Consider the following 18,020-nt stretch of genomic DNA (forward strand, 5'->3'; position numbering starts at 1 on the left):
TGTGTGTGTGTGTGCTATTTACATAGTTATGCCTATTTGTCAGAGCATAGAGGGGGTAAAAGCTTGGATGAGAATGTTGTTGAAGAATGCCAGTTCAATGTCCAAGTAGGTTGAAATTTTTTTTTGGTAGTTTGCATGAACTGAATTCCTGCTGCTGGTTTGGTTCTGAGAAATTGCAAGCTGAGGTGACATGCTTTCAAGATTTCCTCCATCCCAAGTGATTCAGAGTACGGATTGGTCCTTATCCAGCTGATTCATGCTAGATAGGTGGTAGCCGTTTCTCATTCTGCCCAGCTTCCCTTATTTTTTTGATGAATCTGCTTCGGCCATTACCAATCACAGACAATATAATAAAAAGCTGATGTGAGCCCACATCGTACGCTGTAACAAGTTTGTTTTCGATGTCCTCCCGAGACCCAAATTGCAAAAATTGTTTGGTGGTCTCAAATGTTGTAGCAATTTGTTTTTCTAATTTAAGCAATTAGATAATAAAAAAATATATCCTTTTGATGATATATTATTCGATGACAGTCGGAAAACAAAAACCAAAAATTACAAACAACAATACCAAACAGCTGGACGAGAGTACGGATTGCACTAAAGGCTAGGTATGTCGGAATTCACATGATGTGAAGGATTCTGCTATGCCAAACACAAGACCAGATCCATCATAGAAGAATATTATTTGCTTAAAAAAGACTACGAGAAATATACATATTTTCATGTCAACTGCAAATCATGTACAGACACCAAGTTCAATATAAATTCCACGTAGGATCATTCGCTTAAGTTCAGTACTAACTCTATGAAACATAGAATGAAATGAGTCATCATTAATAGATCAAAGTGTCTATTACGATACAATACTACTAAACTTCACATATCAGAGCTCTTTACAATACCACTAAAACTTCTTCACATACTGTGGAAACTTGCAACACTACTGAGTTGGGTTGGCCTGAAGAAGACCATCCCTGATCTGTGCGGCTATATCTCTCACAGCACCAGGTCCATGAGGGATGAAAACAGAGTTAGACTTTGAAGATGCACCAATTTCCTTCATGGTGTCAAAGTATTGAGTTACCAGAACCATGTCCATGACATCTTTTGCAGTTGTCCCCGGAACATTCACAGAGAAAGCTAGAACACTATCCCTCAGCCCATCTACAATGGCTTGGCGCTGCCTCGCTATACCAAGACCTGCCAGATATTTTGACTCTGCATCTCCCTCAGCTCGCTTAATCTGCAGTATCTTCTCTGCCTCAGCCTTTTCATTGGCAGCCACCCTCAATCTAGCCGCTGTTGTTATAATTAGAGACAGTTGTATCGATCAGTTTACAGGAATTGAGGTTGAACAAGACTAATTGTAGACTTCATGTCCTTGTATCAAAAAATTAATTGAAGACATAAAATTATCAAGTCTTTAAGACTATATCATAATGGCCAATTAGGCCATGTTTCCCATAAATGGCCCAGGCATATTACATAGGGGAGCTCTCCTCTGTTGCTATTCATTACTATATCACCGTAGCAGGATTAAAGAATAAAGCTTAAGAAATGACATCACTGTAAACCGCTGCACTTGACTAAACAACAGAGTAGAAACAGCCAATGGTGGCCAAAATTCCCACTCAATTGAATCCACCATAACAAAACGGCCTAGGATGGTAAACTGGATTCATGTTGACAAATCATCTAATGAATGAATTATTGGATTTAAAGCAAACAACTCTTAGAAAAGAATATTTAAAGAAAAGAAAGAGAGGAGCAAAGCAAAGTAGAATGCTATACCTGCATTGATCTCATTCATAGCCCTCTTCACATGTTCATCTGGCTCAATATCGACAATAAGAGTCTGGACTATCTCAAATCCATAATGTGACATTGCCTAAATATTCACAAATGAAGGAAAAAGTATATACAGGGAGAACCGTGATTTGATTAATTCTAAACCAAATAAAGGCTACTGAAAGCACCTTCTCAAGTTCCTCCTCCACAGCTTTTGCTATGTCATTCTTCTGTTCAAACGTTGAATCCAAGTCCAATTTTGGAACACTTGCCCTAATAACTAAAAAGGCAAGGTGTAACATAAGTAACTGTAATGAAATTTAGAAAAGCATATACTAGTAGGAATAAATCAAAGAACTCAATCTTATGAACATTCTATAGCTCAATCTAGAAAAAATTTCTTTACCCATGTTAAGCCCTTGTGTTCAGACAAACCTTTAATTACCAAGAGAATAAAATGCAACAACAGTCCACAAAACCAGACAAACCATAAAAGAGAAAAAAAAAAAAAAAAGCTGCAATTTAAGCCTTGTGAATCTTTCCATTCCTCTAAGTTAATGAAAATAAAGCATGTAAATTACCATGGTCGAAGAATTGATGTCCTCATAATATCAGTCTAATTCTAATTCAGAGAAAGCACATCCTGATCACAGAACTTAAATTTTATTTTCAATTTCCTTATTTTGATAGAAGATACACCATTTCAATTGCAGGATACATTATCTCAAATGATTATCTTAATGACCTCCACGGTGGTGGGAAATCATATTGCCATAATTGTTAACAATGGCGTGAAGAAGATTGCAGCAATCTAACTATGGTGCTACTTCAGGAATCAGGACACAAACTAAATTAGATAGAACTGGAAATCCAAGAGAAAAAGGAGGATGGGAAAGGGAGCTAAAGCAACTAATAGAATTTTTGAAATTTTAAATCTTATATAAGCTAAATAAATATTCATACCATCAAATACATAGGCTTGGATCTGCGCTCTGGTATTGCTGAGCTTATAAAAAGCATCTGAAGCCTTTTCTGCCAGTGCTCGATATTGAACAGAAGCAACCACAGTAACAAACACATTATCCTGAGGATAAAAATATATATAAGAAGTTAACAGCCACTGATACTTGCATCCAATTTCCACAATATGCTATCATATGAATCCCACAAAATATTTTCCTGCTAATTTCCTAGTGGTGATTTTGTGGTCAGCAGACCTTGGTTTTGGTTTCACATCGAACATCCAGCTGCTGCACACGTAAAGAGAGATGACCAGCTAACTGGCTGCCAAAGCACCAGGGCAAGCAGTGACAACCAGGCTCAAGGACATCGTCAAACTTCCCAAAGGCTTCTTTGATAGCTACAGTTGACTGATCCACTTGAATGCAACCCAGAGCTTGTCCCATTTTCTGATAAAAACAAGTAAAACAAGATCAGTAATAATCTACTGAAAGTTCTGAATATAGCAACAGATGCTTGCTTATCCCTAATGGCACGTCTCTCACCATTCCTAGTAAACACATCAACAAAGCAACACTATCCAAGTGCCCTAATTATATTCAAAGTGTTGCACAAGCATACAAAGAAATTTTCATGTCTTTAGAGAAATCAAAAGGTACAGAAGAATGGTGATTACATTAGTTCACAAGATAATCAACAATACATTGATCTGTGAGAGTTGGAAACAATCATATATGAAGTTTAATTTCACATAATCCCCAAAACGTTTTATCTATGATCCAGTTCACTAGAACAACAAAATAGACAGGAAACTCTAGAACAAGAACAAATTCTTCACAAGCAATTCTCTCGCCCTCATGTTCTTACCTGAACTAAGATTACTTGACTAATTAAGAATCTACAAATATAATAAAACCATGTTTGAATGCCAAAACCAAGAAAGGTATCAGTAAGAATAATAAGAGAAAACAACAGAAATTTAGATGACGATCAGTGAGATCAACAATTGATTTACGGTGAGATCACTTCCCAAACATCAACCTTTCCCACAAAATTGATATATAACAGTGAAAACAAACAAAATGTATCAACAATCACTAAAGCAATAAAGGCTTGCAGCTCAGAATTGTTGTTCCACATCAACTACCAGCATCACAAATTTATAACCTATAAAGGATACTAAAACACACCTGGTAAACAGTTTAAGCTGCCGTAAACACATAAAAAAATTATTCTAAAACTGTTGACTGCAATTTTTAATAGCAAAACCAAAATTACAAGACACTAGTATTACCAGCCATCCACCAACTGTTCAAGAAGCACCTCCATAACCCTCTTTATATCAATAATATATGTAATAACACTTTCTAAATAATATCAGAAAAATATTTTCAAAAAAAAAAAAAAAAAAAGGAGATGTGGTTAGCCTTCCAAATAACACCTAAAAAGAAATAGATTCATCTTTTATAAAGAAACCAAATCAGCAAGATACTAAAAGCAGGCAATATTGACAAAGAACAACAAGGTCCTTAAATATATATGTATGTATACATTGAAGGATTAAAATTTTAAAATGTGAAAGCAATAAACTTTGTGGGATCCCTATACAGATACTGGACATTGCAGAAAGCTACAAGATAATAAGGCTGACATCCACAAGAAATTTTAAAAATTAAAAACTAAAAAATTAATAATAATAAAGAGCGAATTTTCAACGCTGATTAGTCAACAATAAATATCTATATCTGAGTCCCTTTCTCTAAATAATAATTATCTAACCATAATTAAAGACACACACACTGGATAAGAACAAAAGAAATAATTTTAAATTTAAATACAAGAATTTACACGAAAAAACCGCAATAATCAGGAAAAAAAGAATGAAAAACTATGATTAAAAAATCCAAGCCCTAATTATTTGTTCTTGCTTTAGCAAATAGAAACTATGACATTGAAAATTCTCTTTTTGCTTACGGCTTACCTATCGAGCTTTCGAAGTAGAAATTACTAAACCGTGCACAGATTCAATGAACGCGTGCGAAAGCCGCTGGATTATGGAGAAAGGAAAATTTAAGAGTCAGAGAGAGAGAGATATATCGTAACAGGTAAGATTCGAAGGGAAATTCTAAGCGAAGGGATTGTAGTTTCTGAGAAGACGACAAGCAGGAAACCGTAGAATAGTGCCACAGAAGAATCCAAATGGTTTTCCTTTCATGGTATTTTGGCTATCTGCTTGCTTTAGCCTTCAGCTTAGTGACAGAGAGCGCGTCCTTTTAGTTTTTACGATCTGGTTTTCAGTTCTCCAACTTTTGGAATTTGCCTTTTTAAGATCTAACAACTGATCATACCAACTGGAATTTGATTAAAGTGCTTTATTATTATTATTATTATTATTTTCTTAGTGAAATGCTTTATTATTATTATTATTATTATTATTCTTCTCTAAAAACTCCAAAAGACCGAAATAATATTATAAGCATTATTAATAATGTTTTAATATTTATATAATTATTAAAGATATTTTAACTAGTCACTAATGTGTCATTTTGTTCAAAATGGTCTATTTTTTTGAGAAGTATATTTTTCATGAAATTTCAGTTCCAAGAAAATTATATTTTCAGGAAGCATTATTTAAACGTGTTCAGTATATAAAGCAACTTTGTAGAAGTAAATATTCTCAAATTATAAAAGATGATAATGTCCATAATACAAATTTAAGCATATTTAAATAATATAACAAATCGCTAAATTCATTATATTTAACTAGATAATTGCAATTTGTTTAGGCATACTTAAAAAGTTATTTCTTTTATATAAAAGAAGTTGGAAAACGACGAAGTAGAATTAAAATCAAACACAAATACTTTATGTATTTCTTAATAAATTACACTTCTCTAGTCTATTTACCATCAACCAATCATCAACCAAGGAGTGGTATTTTTTTTCCTGTTTATGCCAAATATCAAACATGTGATGTGAATATTCGAATAGTTATAAATGATGCAAAACCATAGCTTCTTCTTCTCTTGTTTTCCTGCACTTATAGCTTTCTTTATATGTGAGATTGAGACTGACAGGCACCAAAATTTATGAGAAGTGGTCCTGTTAGAAAAAGTAAAAAGAAAAGAAAATCATTATCCTCACTCACTCGTGGAAATTTATATTCCTTAGACATTAGTATACGTAAATAAAAATGTCCAGTGCAAAAAAAAAAAAAAAAAAAAAAAAGAGTCCACGTATGCATAAAGACAGAATAGTAGACTATGACATAGCGGTCCATACACATTAAGATGCAATATGCATCAAGGAAATGAATGAGTTCTCACTAATTTCACCACTAATATCAGTGGAGTTGAATTTAATAGTATCATTCATTATTATATTTTTCACTTTTTATTTTTTATATAGTTATATAAATAGATGATTGGTGACATTAAATTTTAGTTTTGGATATATATTCTAAAATAATTTTAAATACACAGGTGGGGCATGGGGCTATTGATGTTGTTGAATCAGGAGTGGACATTACTGTGTCCAAGTCTCAAATTTCTCAGCTCACGCTTGAAAGTTGGCCAATAAATTTTTGGATAAGTATTAGTGTGTCTGAGTAGATTTTCCAACAGCCTGGACATTGAAAATTATTTATTAATACTGCTTTTTTTTTTTCCTTCTGATAAATCTAAAGCTACGCGTGTATCTGAAGTTTGAACAAATATGGACTAGGTCCGTCTTTCCTTAACGAAAGACCCAACACAAAGTCTTTTAGACTTTCGTCAAAGACGGCCCAATTTTCAGGGCCGGAAGGCCCACAATGCCCATTTAGGATAATATAGTGAATTGCATTTTTTCGTGAACATTGGAAATAGTTAATTGGTTTAAGTATTTTGAATGGACAAGTTACGCAACGCTGAGAATTGAATGTAAGACGGAACAGACGTGGCATGAATATCAAAATTAATAAAAGGAACGACAGAAATAGATAAGATTAACAGAAAGAAAAGCTTTCAAGAAGAATTCGAAAACCGATTCATGAAACTTCCAACGAAAATGTTCTCCGTCTACTCATCTACAATCAAACTCAATTCCCCCTCTCTGTCTATCCCACCCCCTCCCTCCTTGCAATTCAATTCCCGATGTTTCATTTCCTTGAAGAATGCGTCATTTTCGTGTAGTTTCGTTTCCACTGGAAAAGAACAACAACGCCGTCTCTGCGCTGTCTCTGCTTCTAAATCGGAAAATGAATGCACCGAATCATCTTCTCAAGTAATCTGATTGCTCTTTGTTTTTCGCCAGTGGATCATTCAGCGTTCATTTTAATTTGTTAGTTATTTCTCTGGAAATCGCAGGGAGATGAATCGTTTTTAAGGAGTGTATTGTCGGGCATGGAAACCGTTTATTTGAACAGGAATCCGACGGCGAAAGCTGTATTGGAGCTGGTTCAGTCGGTTGACGGGGAGAGAATCTGCTATGATCATGTTGCGTTCAGGACATTTGGGGTAATCACAGCAATCGTAATAGTGACAATCTTTTGTTGTTTAGAAGTAATTTTGTATCCACTTTTTCTCTTAATAGGTGAATGGTCACGGAATTGATTCAATGGCAAGTATTTTCCTGGATTATGGATATACACAGCAAGAGGAGCTTAGATTTCCTGCGAAAAAATTGAAAGCGCTGTGGTTTGCGCCGCCTAGTAGTGCAGTTTCTAAGTCTGGCTCCGGCAGTGGTATTAATGGACCTCTGCCGAGAGTTTTCATATCGGAGCTTCTTGTAGATCAGATGAGTCCACGAGCTCAGGTGAGCTTCGTTGTACTTGTGTTGGTTCTGATAGTTAGGTTGAAGGTATTTGCTTTCTAATTTTCTTAAAGCTTGCCATCTTTGAAATGAACCTTTATTTCATTTGCCACTCTTATGCGTTTTTTAGAACTCGGATTTTTGCGTACTCTTGTTGATGGATGGATCGAGAGTAAATGCTGAGTGGTATTTGAGATGAGATGTTGATAAGTTTATTGTTTAGAGTAGGAAATAGTGAAAGTTTCGTTAGTTGAAAACCATTTCATTTCTGATTCTTGTGTCACTAGTGGTTTTCACGATTTACCAAATGGATTCATTTGTCAAATTTTTGTTATATGAAAGAAATTAGCTAGTGCTTGCCAAAGCTCAATTTCAGTTCGAAGATTTGAATACAGAACATATCGTCCAAGGCTTATACTGTAAGACATAAGGAAAATATGGTTTTTGCTTGGTTAATATGGTTACCAAGATCCATGTTTCATGGAATAATTTAGGTCATAACTGTATTCAGTACTTTGAGTTCATTACCTGTCCCTCACAAAAAATGCAATTTCTTTTATATAACTTCATCTTTTGATCTCTTTGACAGTTATGAATGTAGCCTATAACTTACAACGTGCTTGAAACTGCTTCTTTCAGGAAATAATTAAAAAATATATTGAAATATCTGGTAGCGGATGTAAATATGCTGCTCTGGCAAGTGCTTTAGGTTCATTGACATGGAAGAAGCCCTTGTATTCTGAGTTTCAGCAATTGGCAAGGTAATTAGTCTTTTTTGTGCATCAGATTTGGTGTAAAATACCACTCTTTGTATCCATACGAGTATCTGTAAATATATGAAAATTTACACATTGTCACAAGCTGATAGGATGCAATTATTATGAATTGACTATTATGCTTAGGGCCTCATGCAGTTTACTTCTGTACTGCTTCATAGTGATTTAGCAGTTTACTTGTATATTGCTTTGTAGTGATTTATTTTCTGGAATAATAAACTTGCACTGTATTTTGAAAAACTCTTTTTGAAGTCTTGTGTTTGGTTTCCCTAAGGGAGAGTGAATATGCTGCCTGGACACTTGTCAATGGTTATGCTCTGAACCATGTTACCATTTCCACTCATTGGCTGAAATCTCAATTGAGAAGTATCAAAGACTTCAATAAGTTCATTGAAGAGAATGGATTCAAATTAAATTCTGAGGGGGGCATTCTGAAAGGTCTGTTAGTAGCTTGTTCACTGTTTCTCCTTTCCCTTTTTAATCTTAATTTTGCTTTCCAGAGAGAGAGTTATAAGGATCTAATGGTTCATTATATGAAGGAAATTTATGCATACACTTCCGTTCTTATTTTGTGCTCATACAAACAAATGACTAGAATTATCATGGGAATATGCTTACGGATGAATAATTGGCATCTTTGTGAATTATATATGAGCTGAACTTGGTCTCCTCATTTGGTTAATATGCAAAGTCCAACAGGTCACTGGGCAGAAATTGTAGACGATAATGAAGTTCCCACAAAACAGAATGCTTTTCAGTGCTATAGTCTGATGTTTTGGGAAAATAAATGAGCCCCATGCAGGCATTTAATTAATTAACTAACATCTCAATGGATTTTCCAAGGTTTAAATTGCTAACTGGAATTTCACCCCTCAAATCTCATGCCTAGCAGCATAATATCCCAGTAGAACTGGATTAAATGTTGCTTTATATGATACATGCGATCTGGCCTGAACAAGTTGATAGTATACTTCAAATTTCTGTACCAGTTCTTCATTCAATGCAGATATAAATTTGAAATGAGAATTCGCTTAGATGGAGCTGGGCCCCGCTTAGTTTTTGCTTGACAAAGGCCTTACTGCATCTTTTGACAATATATAGAAATTTCAAGAATACTAGCTTAGCATTAAGCTCATAACATAATTTTTTTTTTTATTTGGATAATTTATCTTGCTTGACAGAAATTATTGAGTGACTGCATATTTACTTGTGTTGCTTGTAGACTAAGCATTTTGTTAGTGACTTGTACTGTATATTAATAAATTTGTTTGACATCTACATCATATATTAGTTATAGATATTGAATCCTTTTGCCGAGAGATTTGATGCTTAGAACATTTCACTTTCTCCACTACCAGTGAGCCCCGATGGCCTTCTGCTACAAAGTTCAACTGTGGCGGATACAATAGGTTTCAAATTTTCCGACGGTGTCACTGAATCAGTTCCTTGTTCATACATTGAGTTTGCTGAACGCCTTGTGTTGCCACAATATAAAAATTTACCAGAGGAAGAGGTATTATAATTAAAAGACTGTCTAGAAATGTGTCAATTACTGCAAGTAAACTGCATAAATCTTGTTTGGTTAACTTAATTATTAATAACTTGAACAGGTTAAGGAATTCCACAGGCGAGATGGGTTTGAAGTTGGAAATGCTGATAAGATCTTCGAGAGCACATCCAAAGATCAACTGACACGGAGGGCTACATGAGATGCATTACACGTATGCCAATCACTTAGTGCCTTAAGCCTTGAGGCTCCACCGTGGGCGGTCTTCAAAGCCAGGATGCTACACGTGTATATGTGTAAGCAACATATAAATAAATTGATAAAAAAGAAATGCACTTGTAAGCTGCATGTATACATAATGCTCAGAGCAACGTACTTCTTTCTTTCTGTCACCAAATTTGTGAATAATAGTTCTACGCGGAGAAGACTGGAATTTGATACATTTCATTCTTTATATAAATGGTCTTTTACTTTCTATAAAAGTGATCTTTTATTTCTCACACAAGTGAGAAGACAAATCAAACTATATTTTATTGACTTGTTTCAATTCTTTTTTATCCATTTATGATCATATATTTATTATTATTTACTATATTGACTTGTTCCAGTTCCTTTTTATCCATTTATGATCATCTGTTTATTATTATTTACTATATTTTACTATATAAAAGCCAAGTATTTTGAAGTATTAAGTGCTTGTTTAGTGCATATTCATGCATAGTTTATTAGTTTAGTGATAAATACACATGACATTTGATCTAAATTTTAAATATTTCTCAATTAATATTAACAAAAAAGTATTTGTTTGATAACTGAAAAACTAATATTGAAAAAAAGTATTTATTTGATAAATGAAAAAAAAAGTACTTATAAGGTCAAGTGCTAAATATAAGCTCCGTTAGTTTTTTTACTACTCAAATTTGGGTATCTATTATTTGTTACTCATTTAATCAATAGTTAAACATTAAAAATACTTATTTTTTAACAAAATTGTAAATATATGTTTCCAGTTATAATTAGTATTATAATTATAATCAATATACAATTTTTTTTATGAAGTGAAAATAGAACTTTGTATTTTTATAATAAAAAATAAAAAAAATATTTTTAATGTTAAATGGATATTTAAACCGATATTTTTATGTTAGACAGGTAATCAGATTTTGGAACGATTTTAGATAGATACTATAGTAAATTTTTAAACGGTTCAAATGTACCCAACCCTTTCCTAACCCTAATTTGTGTCCCGGACCGATCCAACTTAGGAACAACCAACGTAGTTAGTTAGTTTCCATCGAGGAGGCCTTCAAAAGGAGAGCATATACTGACCGAACGGAAAAAGCTTTAAGATTTTTCTTTCTTTGGATACTGATTTAGTTCCTTGTAGCAGTAATCAAATGTCGTAAGGTCATCATTACGATAGATTTGGCAATCAGTCCCTTACCCTCTTGTTTCTTGTACAATATGATTTCATTGCAAACTAGCATCAATACCCAGTTACATAATCTATTTCAGCAATTACCAATTTCAGTGCGAGGGAAGACCTTATGGGATATTATAGCCCAGCGTTTTGCAACAATTCTCATCCTGCATTAATCAAAAATAAGAAATGCCAGCCACGGCCTCACTGCCATTGCATAAATGTTCCAGTAACAGAATTAGGACTGATTTTAGGTTTATATTGACAGGATAAAGGCAGTGAAGTGAAGCGGGAGGGGGAAAAATTTTACAAGGAGCTAATAAATCTTTTTAGCATTTCAAGACATTTTGTAGCAACATATGGCTCACAGACATTTTGCTCCACAAGCTTCACCTGCCTAACATTCTCCCCTGCCGGGAGGTCACCATTCTAAACATAATATAGAGCGCATATGTTTCTCTGTTGCCTTTTCCGGTGTCTAAGAACAAATGCTTTCACAGATAATACATCTCGGGAAAAGGAGGGAAAAAGGAATGAATGATGAAAATGGGTGGTGAAAAGTAGATAATTGCTGACTCTGTGCTATGCTTTACTGGTGGGTTTAGGCGATTGATGGGGATATTGATGATGGTAAGGAGATGCATGGGAACCATTTGGTATTGAAAGGCTCCGGTGTTGTTGTCCATTCCTCAATAATCCTCCTTGAGTTCGGCTGCTACTTTTGGCATTTGGGCTGGAAAGAGTTCGGTCAGCTTGCATGGTTTGGAAATAATATGATGAGCTTGCCATGTCTTTAAGGTTGGGCAGAGGCTTCAGCACCTCCACAACTGCGCTCATTAGGGGCCTGGCTTTTGGATCCCTGCTAAGGCAGTGAGCAGCCAGTTGTGCTGCTTTTTGTGCACCTTTTATGGAAAAGTGGCCTTCAAGCCTAGGGTCTATCAATCGGTAGAATCTTCTTCTCTCTCCAAGATGAGGCCGAGCCCATTCCACAAGGTTATGTTCTCCAATAGGTCGGTTCTTGTCCATGGATCTTCTGCCAGTTATCATTTCAAGTAAAACCACACCAAAACTGTAGACGTCACTCCTTGATGTAAGATGTCCTGAGACATTAAAGTTTTAATCTGTTCAGACTTACCAAAGAAAATAAAATAGACATGTTGAATTCCTAAGCAATGGATATCCACAACAGTAACACAAGACTCTATGGCATTAATGTCTGTTTTGTCTTTGACAGAATAATTATTGAAGGATGCAAAACTTCAGTTTACAGTAACAATGCACAAGCTATGGCCAAAGGAAATGGCCCAGTAACCCCAACCTTTGCAAGCAATTCAGAATAGAAGACCATGAAGCATCAACCAAATTTCCTATGCTACCATTGCATTCACTCAGAAAATGAAGAACATAGTTCGCGTATTTAAAGACAAGAATATGTTGAATTCCTATGCAAGTGAGAGCTAAAGACACCCATCCTTGAGAGAAAACAAGAGGAGATGGTCGAACAAAATGGTCTGGCCATTTTCATCACGGACCTATAGACACATTGGTGCATTGACACAGAAAAGCAAGAGTATCTGATGGTGGATTTAAGTAGAGAACAATGACGTAGCAATGTAAAGTTGCAAGTTCTAATAGAATGATTCACCCCAGGCAGAACTAGATGGAAGAATCAGATCCATGCACCTAATCCCTAATAATTTGATAGTCGGTTTTAGTTAATCATCATAATGAGGAAAATTAGAGCTTGGTGTCATCAGCTTATTAATTGAAAACTAATACAACTGTAGGACGCAAAATTAAACACATACCACAAACCAATGAATGGTCATCCTACTAATACATAATACAAAAACTTTTAAGCCTTTCCTCAAGTGAACTGGAGTGATGCCCACAAGATGGATGACTAGTGCTGTGGAAATACAAGGAGAGAAGGAAAGGAGAAAAAATATCTACAAAGTAGTCATATCTGAATTTTTCCAAAAGAAGAGAAAGAACTTATCTTTGACCTTCAGTGAATGAAGGTGTGGAGAGATGGTAAGTTTGCCTATTTATATTAAATTATGCTTACCAGTCATCACATATTCCGGAGCTGCATAACCATATGTTCCCATCACACGAGTTGATACATGGGTCTTATCCCCCTCGGGACCATCTTTGGCAAGTCCAAAATCCGAAAGTTTAGCATTATAATCCTGGAATGCCAAAATTAAAACTCAGAAAAAGCACACCACATATAGAAAAATTTTATAACTTTACCAAGGTTTCATTACGTACTGCATCTAATAGGATATTAGAAGTTTTGAAATCACGATATATGACCGGCCTTTCTGCTTCTTCATGAAGAAAGGCCAGACCTTTTGCAGCACCTAGTGCAATTTTCATCCTTATGGACCATGGAAGAGGCAGAGATCCTGCAAATAATATCCCAATTGGGACATGAATGTATTATAATAATGACTTCATAGTAAAAGCAAAAACAACGAAGAAATGTTTTTGTCCAGTGCAATAAACAGGTCACTGAGTTATACAAAGAAATGTTTTTGTGCAGTGCCTTGTCCAACGAAGCAAGGCATATCCATAGTCTCAAGTGCGAATTGACGTGTACATGCATAAATACTAACACAAAGCACTGAGCATTCACTCATCCAATTTGTATAAATATTATAACAGTACGATTAGTCATTTTATTCTGCATAAAACCAACTTATTTGCAAATGGCATGAAACAGTTATGAACTACAAGGAAAAATGAGTACTGGGGAATATTATTCAAATCCACAAGCAGGTGTAACTTTATTCCATGTAAGAAGCCTAGAAATTTTAGCAACAGGAGATCAAAAGAGCCAACCAGAAAAAGAGAGACAGGGACAGAGGAAGAAGAAGAAAAAGGGGAATTACTTACTTCTAAACAGGTGATTCTCCAAGCTTCCTCGAGGCATAAACTCATACACTAGCAGCCTTTGATCATCTTCAATGCAGTAACCAATCAGTTTGACCAAGTTAGGATGCACAAGATCACCGAGAAAATTCACTTCAGCCTGCCACGTAGATGAGTTATGAAATAAAGAGAAATCTTAATCAAAATATTACATCAAACAAATCAAAAGAAAAACCAAAAGTAAGGAAAAAATGGCAGCAATCAACATCTAATATATGATGTACTAGAGCAGATTAGGAAAGTTCCTTACCAGCCACTCTTTATGACCCTGAAGCCCATCATGATTAAGGGTTTTAACTGCAACAGTAAGCCCTGTACCAGGTTTCACTGGAGCAGTTCCATTTTCTTCAATCCACCCCTTAAAAACACAACCAAAACCCCCTTCGCCAAGAAGACTCTCAGGTCTGAAATTTCTTGTTGCCAACTTTAGATCATTAAATGTGAACTTTCGCAGTCGGGAAGCAATTTTAAGCTCCTCTTCGAGTTTGGAAGTGGATGAATTACTTTCTGCATTACTTGTGGTCGTAGATGAGATTGCAGGGGCGGCTGGTTGGTCTCTGCTTGTATCATTTGTTGATTTACTTTCTGTTGATATACAAATAAACTTACCATGTAAGAAAACACATCCCACCAAGAAAGGCAATATGAAGGGTTTCAATTATAGCATTGGCATAGATCTGTTATGCTAAATCAGTCCTCCATATATGGGTACATAAACTGCAATGCAACACATGGACATTTATTTAAAATATGAGAACAACTTAACTAGCAACTGGACAGCTAACCAATACCCAAATTCGAAACCAAAATATGTTTTTTGGATGAACAAACATCAAATAACATACAACTACCTTCTGTAATTTTAACCCAACTTGACAGTCACTCTTCCAGCCTCACAAAGTCTTTCTTAACAATACTTCAAAACCATAAAATCTATCTTATGCTTCTAAGGCTTATCATGCTTTCAGATCTCTCATGCAACCCATTCTTTACCATAATAAAATGTTTGCATACAACTTGCCATCTCATCATCAATGCTACTGCTAACCATGTACCTGCCTTAACTACTAATTCACCACCATCATTTTGATATAACAAACACGGGCACAATCATTGAAGGAACCAGTTTAAAGTTAACAGTCGACTAGACTAAGTTTGTCCAACCTTTCACAATGCAATTTCTCATACATACTTTTCAGAAGAAGAAATGATCGATCCAAACAACAAACTTGACCAGATGTAGTATTGAGTACTGTTTTTAGACTAGATGTAGCCAAACCAACTTATGAAAGAAAATATAGAAATTTGAACAAACAATTTGAAAATAAACCAAAGTAGAATATTGGGTTAATAACAAAGGAAAGGTGACATGAAAAGGCCCAAGTCTAACCATAACCTCAACTGAATCAAGTGAACAAAACTAGGACCTGAGAACAATGCATACTGACTCCATTCCTTATCAGTCTACAGATGAATTAGAAATCCAAGTTTCGCCAACCTTGATGATCTATCACAAATAGAAATGGTTAAGAAGGACACTTCAGATGTAATTCCATGTATTCCTGATGCACCCAAAGCAATCAAGGATAAGACCATAACTTTTTGACCCACAGTTATGCAAAGTTCTGAGATATCCATGTTTTCTTGAAACCCTTGACCATGCCAATTCAACTGTCTCAGGGCTGAATTCTCACACTTGTTAGTGCAGAACCAAAGTTCCTAGTCACCCTTGGATTTATTATCGACAAAATATCAAACTAAAAATCAATTGTAAACACCGACTCTTTTCATAGTAAAAATTAGTATCTGAATAAACATTACATAGAGAGTATATCCTGACGCATTAAACCAGGAAAATCAGGCATCCAAGTAAACATCAATATTGGTCAACCAAACAATTGAAGCAATATCAAGCAAAATTCTCAATAGAAGTATGCATTACCGCAATGGGTACTCGTCCCACTAACAGAGCTATCAACTTTGGATCTTGAAGAAATGCAGCCCCCTATAAACCTCAACTTGAACCAACACCCTGTATCCGCCTCGTCCACAACATCATCACCGCCACCAACACCACCACCACTGCCATCACCGTCATCTTTTTTCTTCTTCCTTCCCTTTGATTTGCACACGTCCCTAGAAGCCTTCACCTTTCCATCTTCACTTCCCAATCCCATACTCTGCTCCTCTCAAAAAACCCTAAAAACCCAGACCCACTTTTCATCCAAAGACCCCCCAAATCCCAACCCCCCACCAAAAACTATCTTCCAAAACCCAAAAAGGGGAAGAAGGGAAAAAAAAAAAAGGAAAAAACAACCAAAAAGCAACGAAATTTAACAATTTCTCTTGAATACCCACAAACCCAGTAGAGCAAAATAGCGAGATCACAAGAAGAAGGTCAAAAATGGCAACCCCTTTTGAGTTTTTAGACTAAAAATTAATAATCAAGTTGGAAACTATTTAACCAGAAACAAAAGTAGTTTGGTCTTTCTTTTTTCCTTAAAACAAGAAAAAAATAGGATTTAACAAATGGAACCAACAAACCTCAGTACAGAGCAGGAAATGTCTGCTCTAAAGATAACAGAAATCTCAAAAAAAACAAACTATCCCCAATACACACAATTGCAGAGATTCAGACACAAAGCGACCAGTTTAAAATAAAAGCAAATAAATCAAAAAAATATTTAAGAAATAAATAAAAAAGTTAAATATATTAGCCCAAAAAAAAAAATCAGATAAATTTCTCTCTCTCCCCTTTTCCTATTATCGATTCTCTGTTACTTTTTTATTCATTTGTTTCTTTTCTTTGAAAATTTTTAAATCGAATCGAAGACTAGAAAAAAGCATGGTGGAGTTGCCCGGAGAATGCGGGCAACGGGTAGGCTGGTCTCGGACTGCCCAGTACTGAACCTTTCTACTGAGAGAGACAAAAAGGGCAGGGGCGGGCAATTCGGGCAAACAGAGAAGTGGAAAACGTGGGGCAGTTTGGGCAGGATAGATAAATTAAAATTTATAAAACGGGACCCACCTGGATTGTGACGTGTCCCCTTTGGGTGGGCGGACGCCAACGCGCGCGTGTCAAATTTCATCTCTCCCGCTGATGTGCATCCATCTCCCCTCTATTTATTTTCTTTTTTTTTTTTTAATTAAAAAATTTCCGCACTAAATTTAATATTTATCTCATTACTCATATATATTTGATTAACGATTGAGTTTTATATAAAAAATTTATTATTATTATTACTGTTATATTTTTTTGAAGGAAAGAACACTCTTGCTCTCCTTTATTCCACTTATCATTAATAAAAAAATAAATAAGTCACTAAATTTTTAATTTGTCTACACTTTTCTTTTAAAAAAAAAAATTATGGTACATGAAACCTTCCTCCTGAAAAATAAATAAATACAAAAATCTTTGGACCTTCCCTATGTTTTGCAAAAATAATGATAGTCCATACCATCAGAAAACTTGACATTTAAATAATAATTCAACTCACATAAAATAATCAACATTGTTACAAAGCAAAATCAAATTTCAACTATGTAAAATAACTTAATATAAGTAAAAGAATTTTATTATTTCACTTTTTTATACATTGATTAATACATTAATTATATCTCCAATAATTTATATTATGAAATATGTCATTAACCATTAAATTATTATATTCAGAAAAATGAAAATTTACAAATTATAAATTTGATTTTAATCATATTTTACCTTTACGTTCAAATATAGAAAAATATCTATATTTTTCCTTATTTGAGAAACAATCAATTTATAATCTTTATGTTAAAAATATCTTTGTATGTTTGTGATATGGAAATATATTATTGTATA

At 34.7% G+C, this 18,020-nt stretch overlaps 3 protein-coding genes across 4 annotated transcripts; 1 reads left to right on the forward strand and 2 right to left on the reverse strand.

Moving 5' to 3' along the window:
• Positions 1 to 668: 668 nt before the first annotated feature.
• LOC105649773 (SPFH/Band 7/PHB domain-containing membrane-associated protein family) lies at positions 669 to 5,094 on the reverse strand. Of its 2 annotated transcripts, none has more exons than XM_012236548.4 (6): positions 4,730 to 5,094; positions 3,006 to 3,197; positions 2,752 to 2,872; positions 1,977 to 2,068; positions 1,792 to 1,888; positions 669 to 1,299 (listed from the first exon to the last, which is right to left on the reverse strand). In XM_012236548.4, the coding sequence occupies exons 2-6, from the start codon at positions 3,192 to 3,194 to the stop codon at positions 941 to 943; spliced, it is 858 nt and encodes a 285-aa protein (XP_012091938.1). In that variant the 5' UTR covers positions 3,195 to 3,197; positions 4,730 to 5,094; the 3' UTR covers positions 669 to 940. The 2 variants fall into 2 exon arrangements, with proteins under 2 accessions (XP_012091938.1, XP_012091939.1); XM_012236549.4 differs by lacking the exon at positions 4,730 to 5,094 and adding an exon at positions 4,043 to 4,278.
• Positions 5,095 to 6,662: 1,568 nt separating this feature from the next.
• LOC105649775 (plant/protein) lies at positions 6,663 to 10,345 on the forward strand. Its single transcript, XM_012236550.4, has 7 exons — positions 6,663 to 7,011; positions 7,095 to 7,244; positions 7,321 to 7,542; positions 8,179 to 8,300; positions 8,590 to 8,753; positions 9,674 to 9,828; positions 9,926 to 10,345. Exons 1-7 carry the CDS (start codon positions 6,778 to 6,780, stop codon positions 10,022 to 10,024), a joined length of 1,146 nt encoding a protein of 381 aa, XP_012091940.1. The 5' UTR covers positions 6,663 to 6,777; the 3' UTR covers positions 10,025 to 10,345.
• Positions 10,346 to 11,390: 1,045 nt separating this feature from the next.
• On the reverse strand, positions 11,391 to 16,970 carry LOC105649776 (serine/threonine-protein kinase PBL34). Its single transcript, XM_012236551.4, has 6 exons — positions 16,122 to 16,970; positions 14,430 to 14,764; positions 14,144 to 14,279; positions 13,517 to 13,653; positions 13,311 to 13,434; positions 11,391 to 12,342 (listed from the first exon to the last, which is right to left on the reverse strand). Exons 1-6 carry the CDS (start codon positions 16,354 to 16,356, stop codon positions 11,825 to 11,827), a joined length of 1,485 nt encoding a protein of 494 aa, XP_012091941.1. The 5' UTR covers positions 16,357 to 16,970; the 3' UTR covers positions 11,391 to 11,824.
• Positions 16,971 to 18,020: the final 1,050 nt, after the last annotated feature.

The sequence above is a fragment of the Jatropha curcas genome, chromosome 5 (genome assembly GCF_041381405.1).
Source record: "Jatropha curcas cultivar XTBG-Jc1 chromosome 5, XTBG_Jcur_1.0, whole genome shotgun sequence".
NCBI lineage: Eukaryota > Viridiplantae > Streptophyta > Magnoliopsida > Malpighiales > Euphorbiaceae > Jatropha > Jatropha curcas.

Excerpts from the sequence above, each read along its gene's own strand:
- LOC105649773 (XM_012236548.4), bottom strand. The coding sequence starts at position 3,194 with ATGGGACAAGCTCTGGGTTGCATTCAAGTGGATCAGTCAACTGTAGCT. Across the intron at positions 2,873-3,005 it reads GATGTGAAACCAAAACCAAG|GATAATGTGTTTGTTACTGT; the intron begins GTCTGCTGACCA and ends TTTTATCCTCAG. Across the intron at positions 2,069-2,751 it reads CCAAGCCTATGTATTTGATG|TTATTAGGGCAAGTGTTCCA; the intron begins GTATGAATATTT and ends TTGCCTTTTTAG.
- LOC105649775 (XM_012236550.4), top strand. The coding sequence starts at position 6,778 with ATGAAACTTCCAACGAAAATGTTCTCCGTCTACTCATCTACAATCAAA. Across the intron at positions 7,245-7,320 it reads TTGCGTTCAGGACATTTGGG|GTGAATGGTCACGGAATTGA; the intron begins GTAATCACAGCA and ends TTCTCTTAATAG. Across the intron at positions 8,754-9,673 it reads TGAGGGGGGCATTCTGAAAG|TGAGCCCCGATGGCCTTCTG; the intron begins GTCTGTTAGTAG and ends CTCCACTACCAG.
- LOC105649776 (XM_012236551.4), bottom strand. The coding sequence starts at position 16,356 with ATGGGATTGGGAAGTGAAGATGGAAAGGTGAAGGCTTCTAGGGACGTG. Across the intron at positions 13,435-13,516 it reads CTAATATCCTATTAGATGCA|GATTATAATGCTAAACTTTC; the intron begins GTACGTAATGAA and ends TTGGCATTCCAG. Across the intron at positions 12,343-13,310 it reads TCCGGAATATGTGATGACTG|GACATCTTACATCAAGGAGT; the intron begins GTAAGCATAATT and ends TTAATGTCTCAG.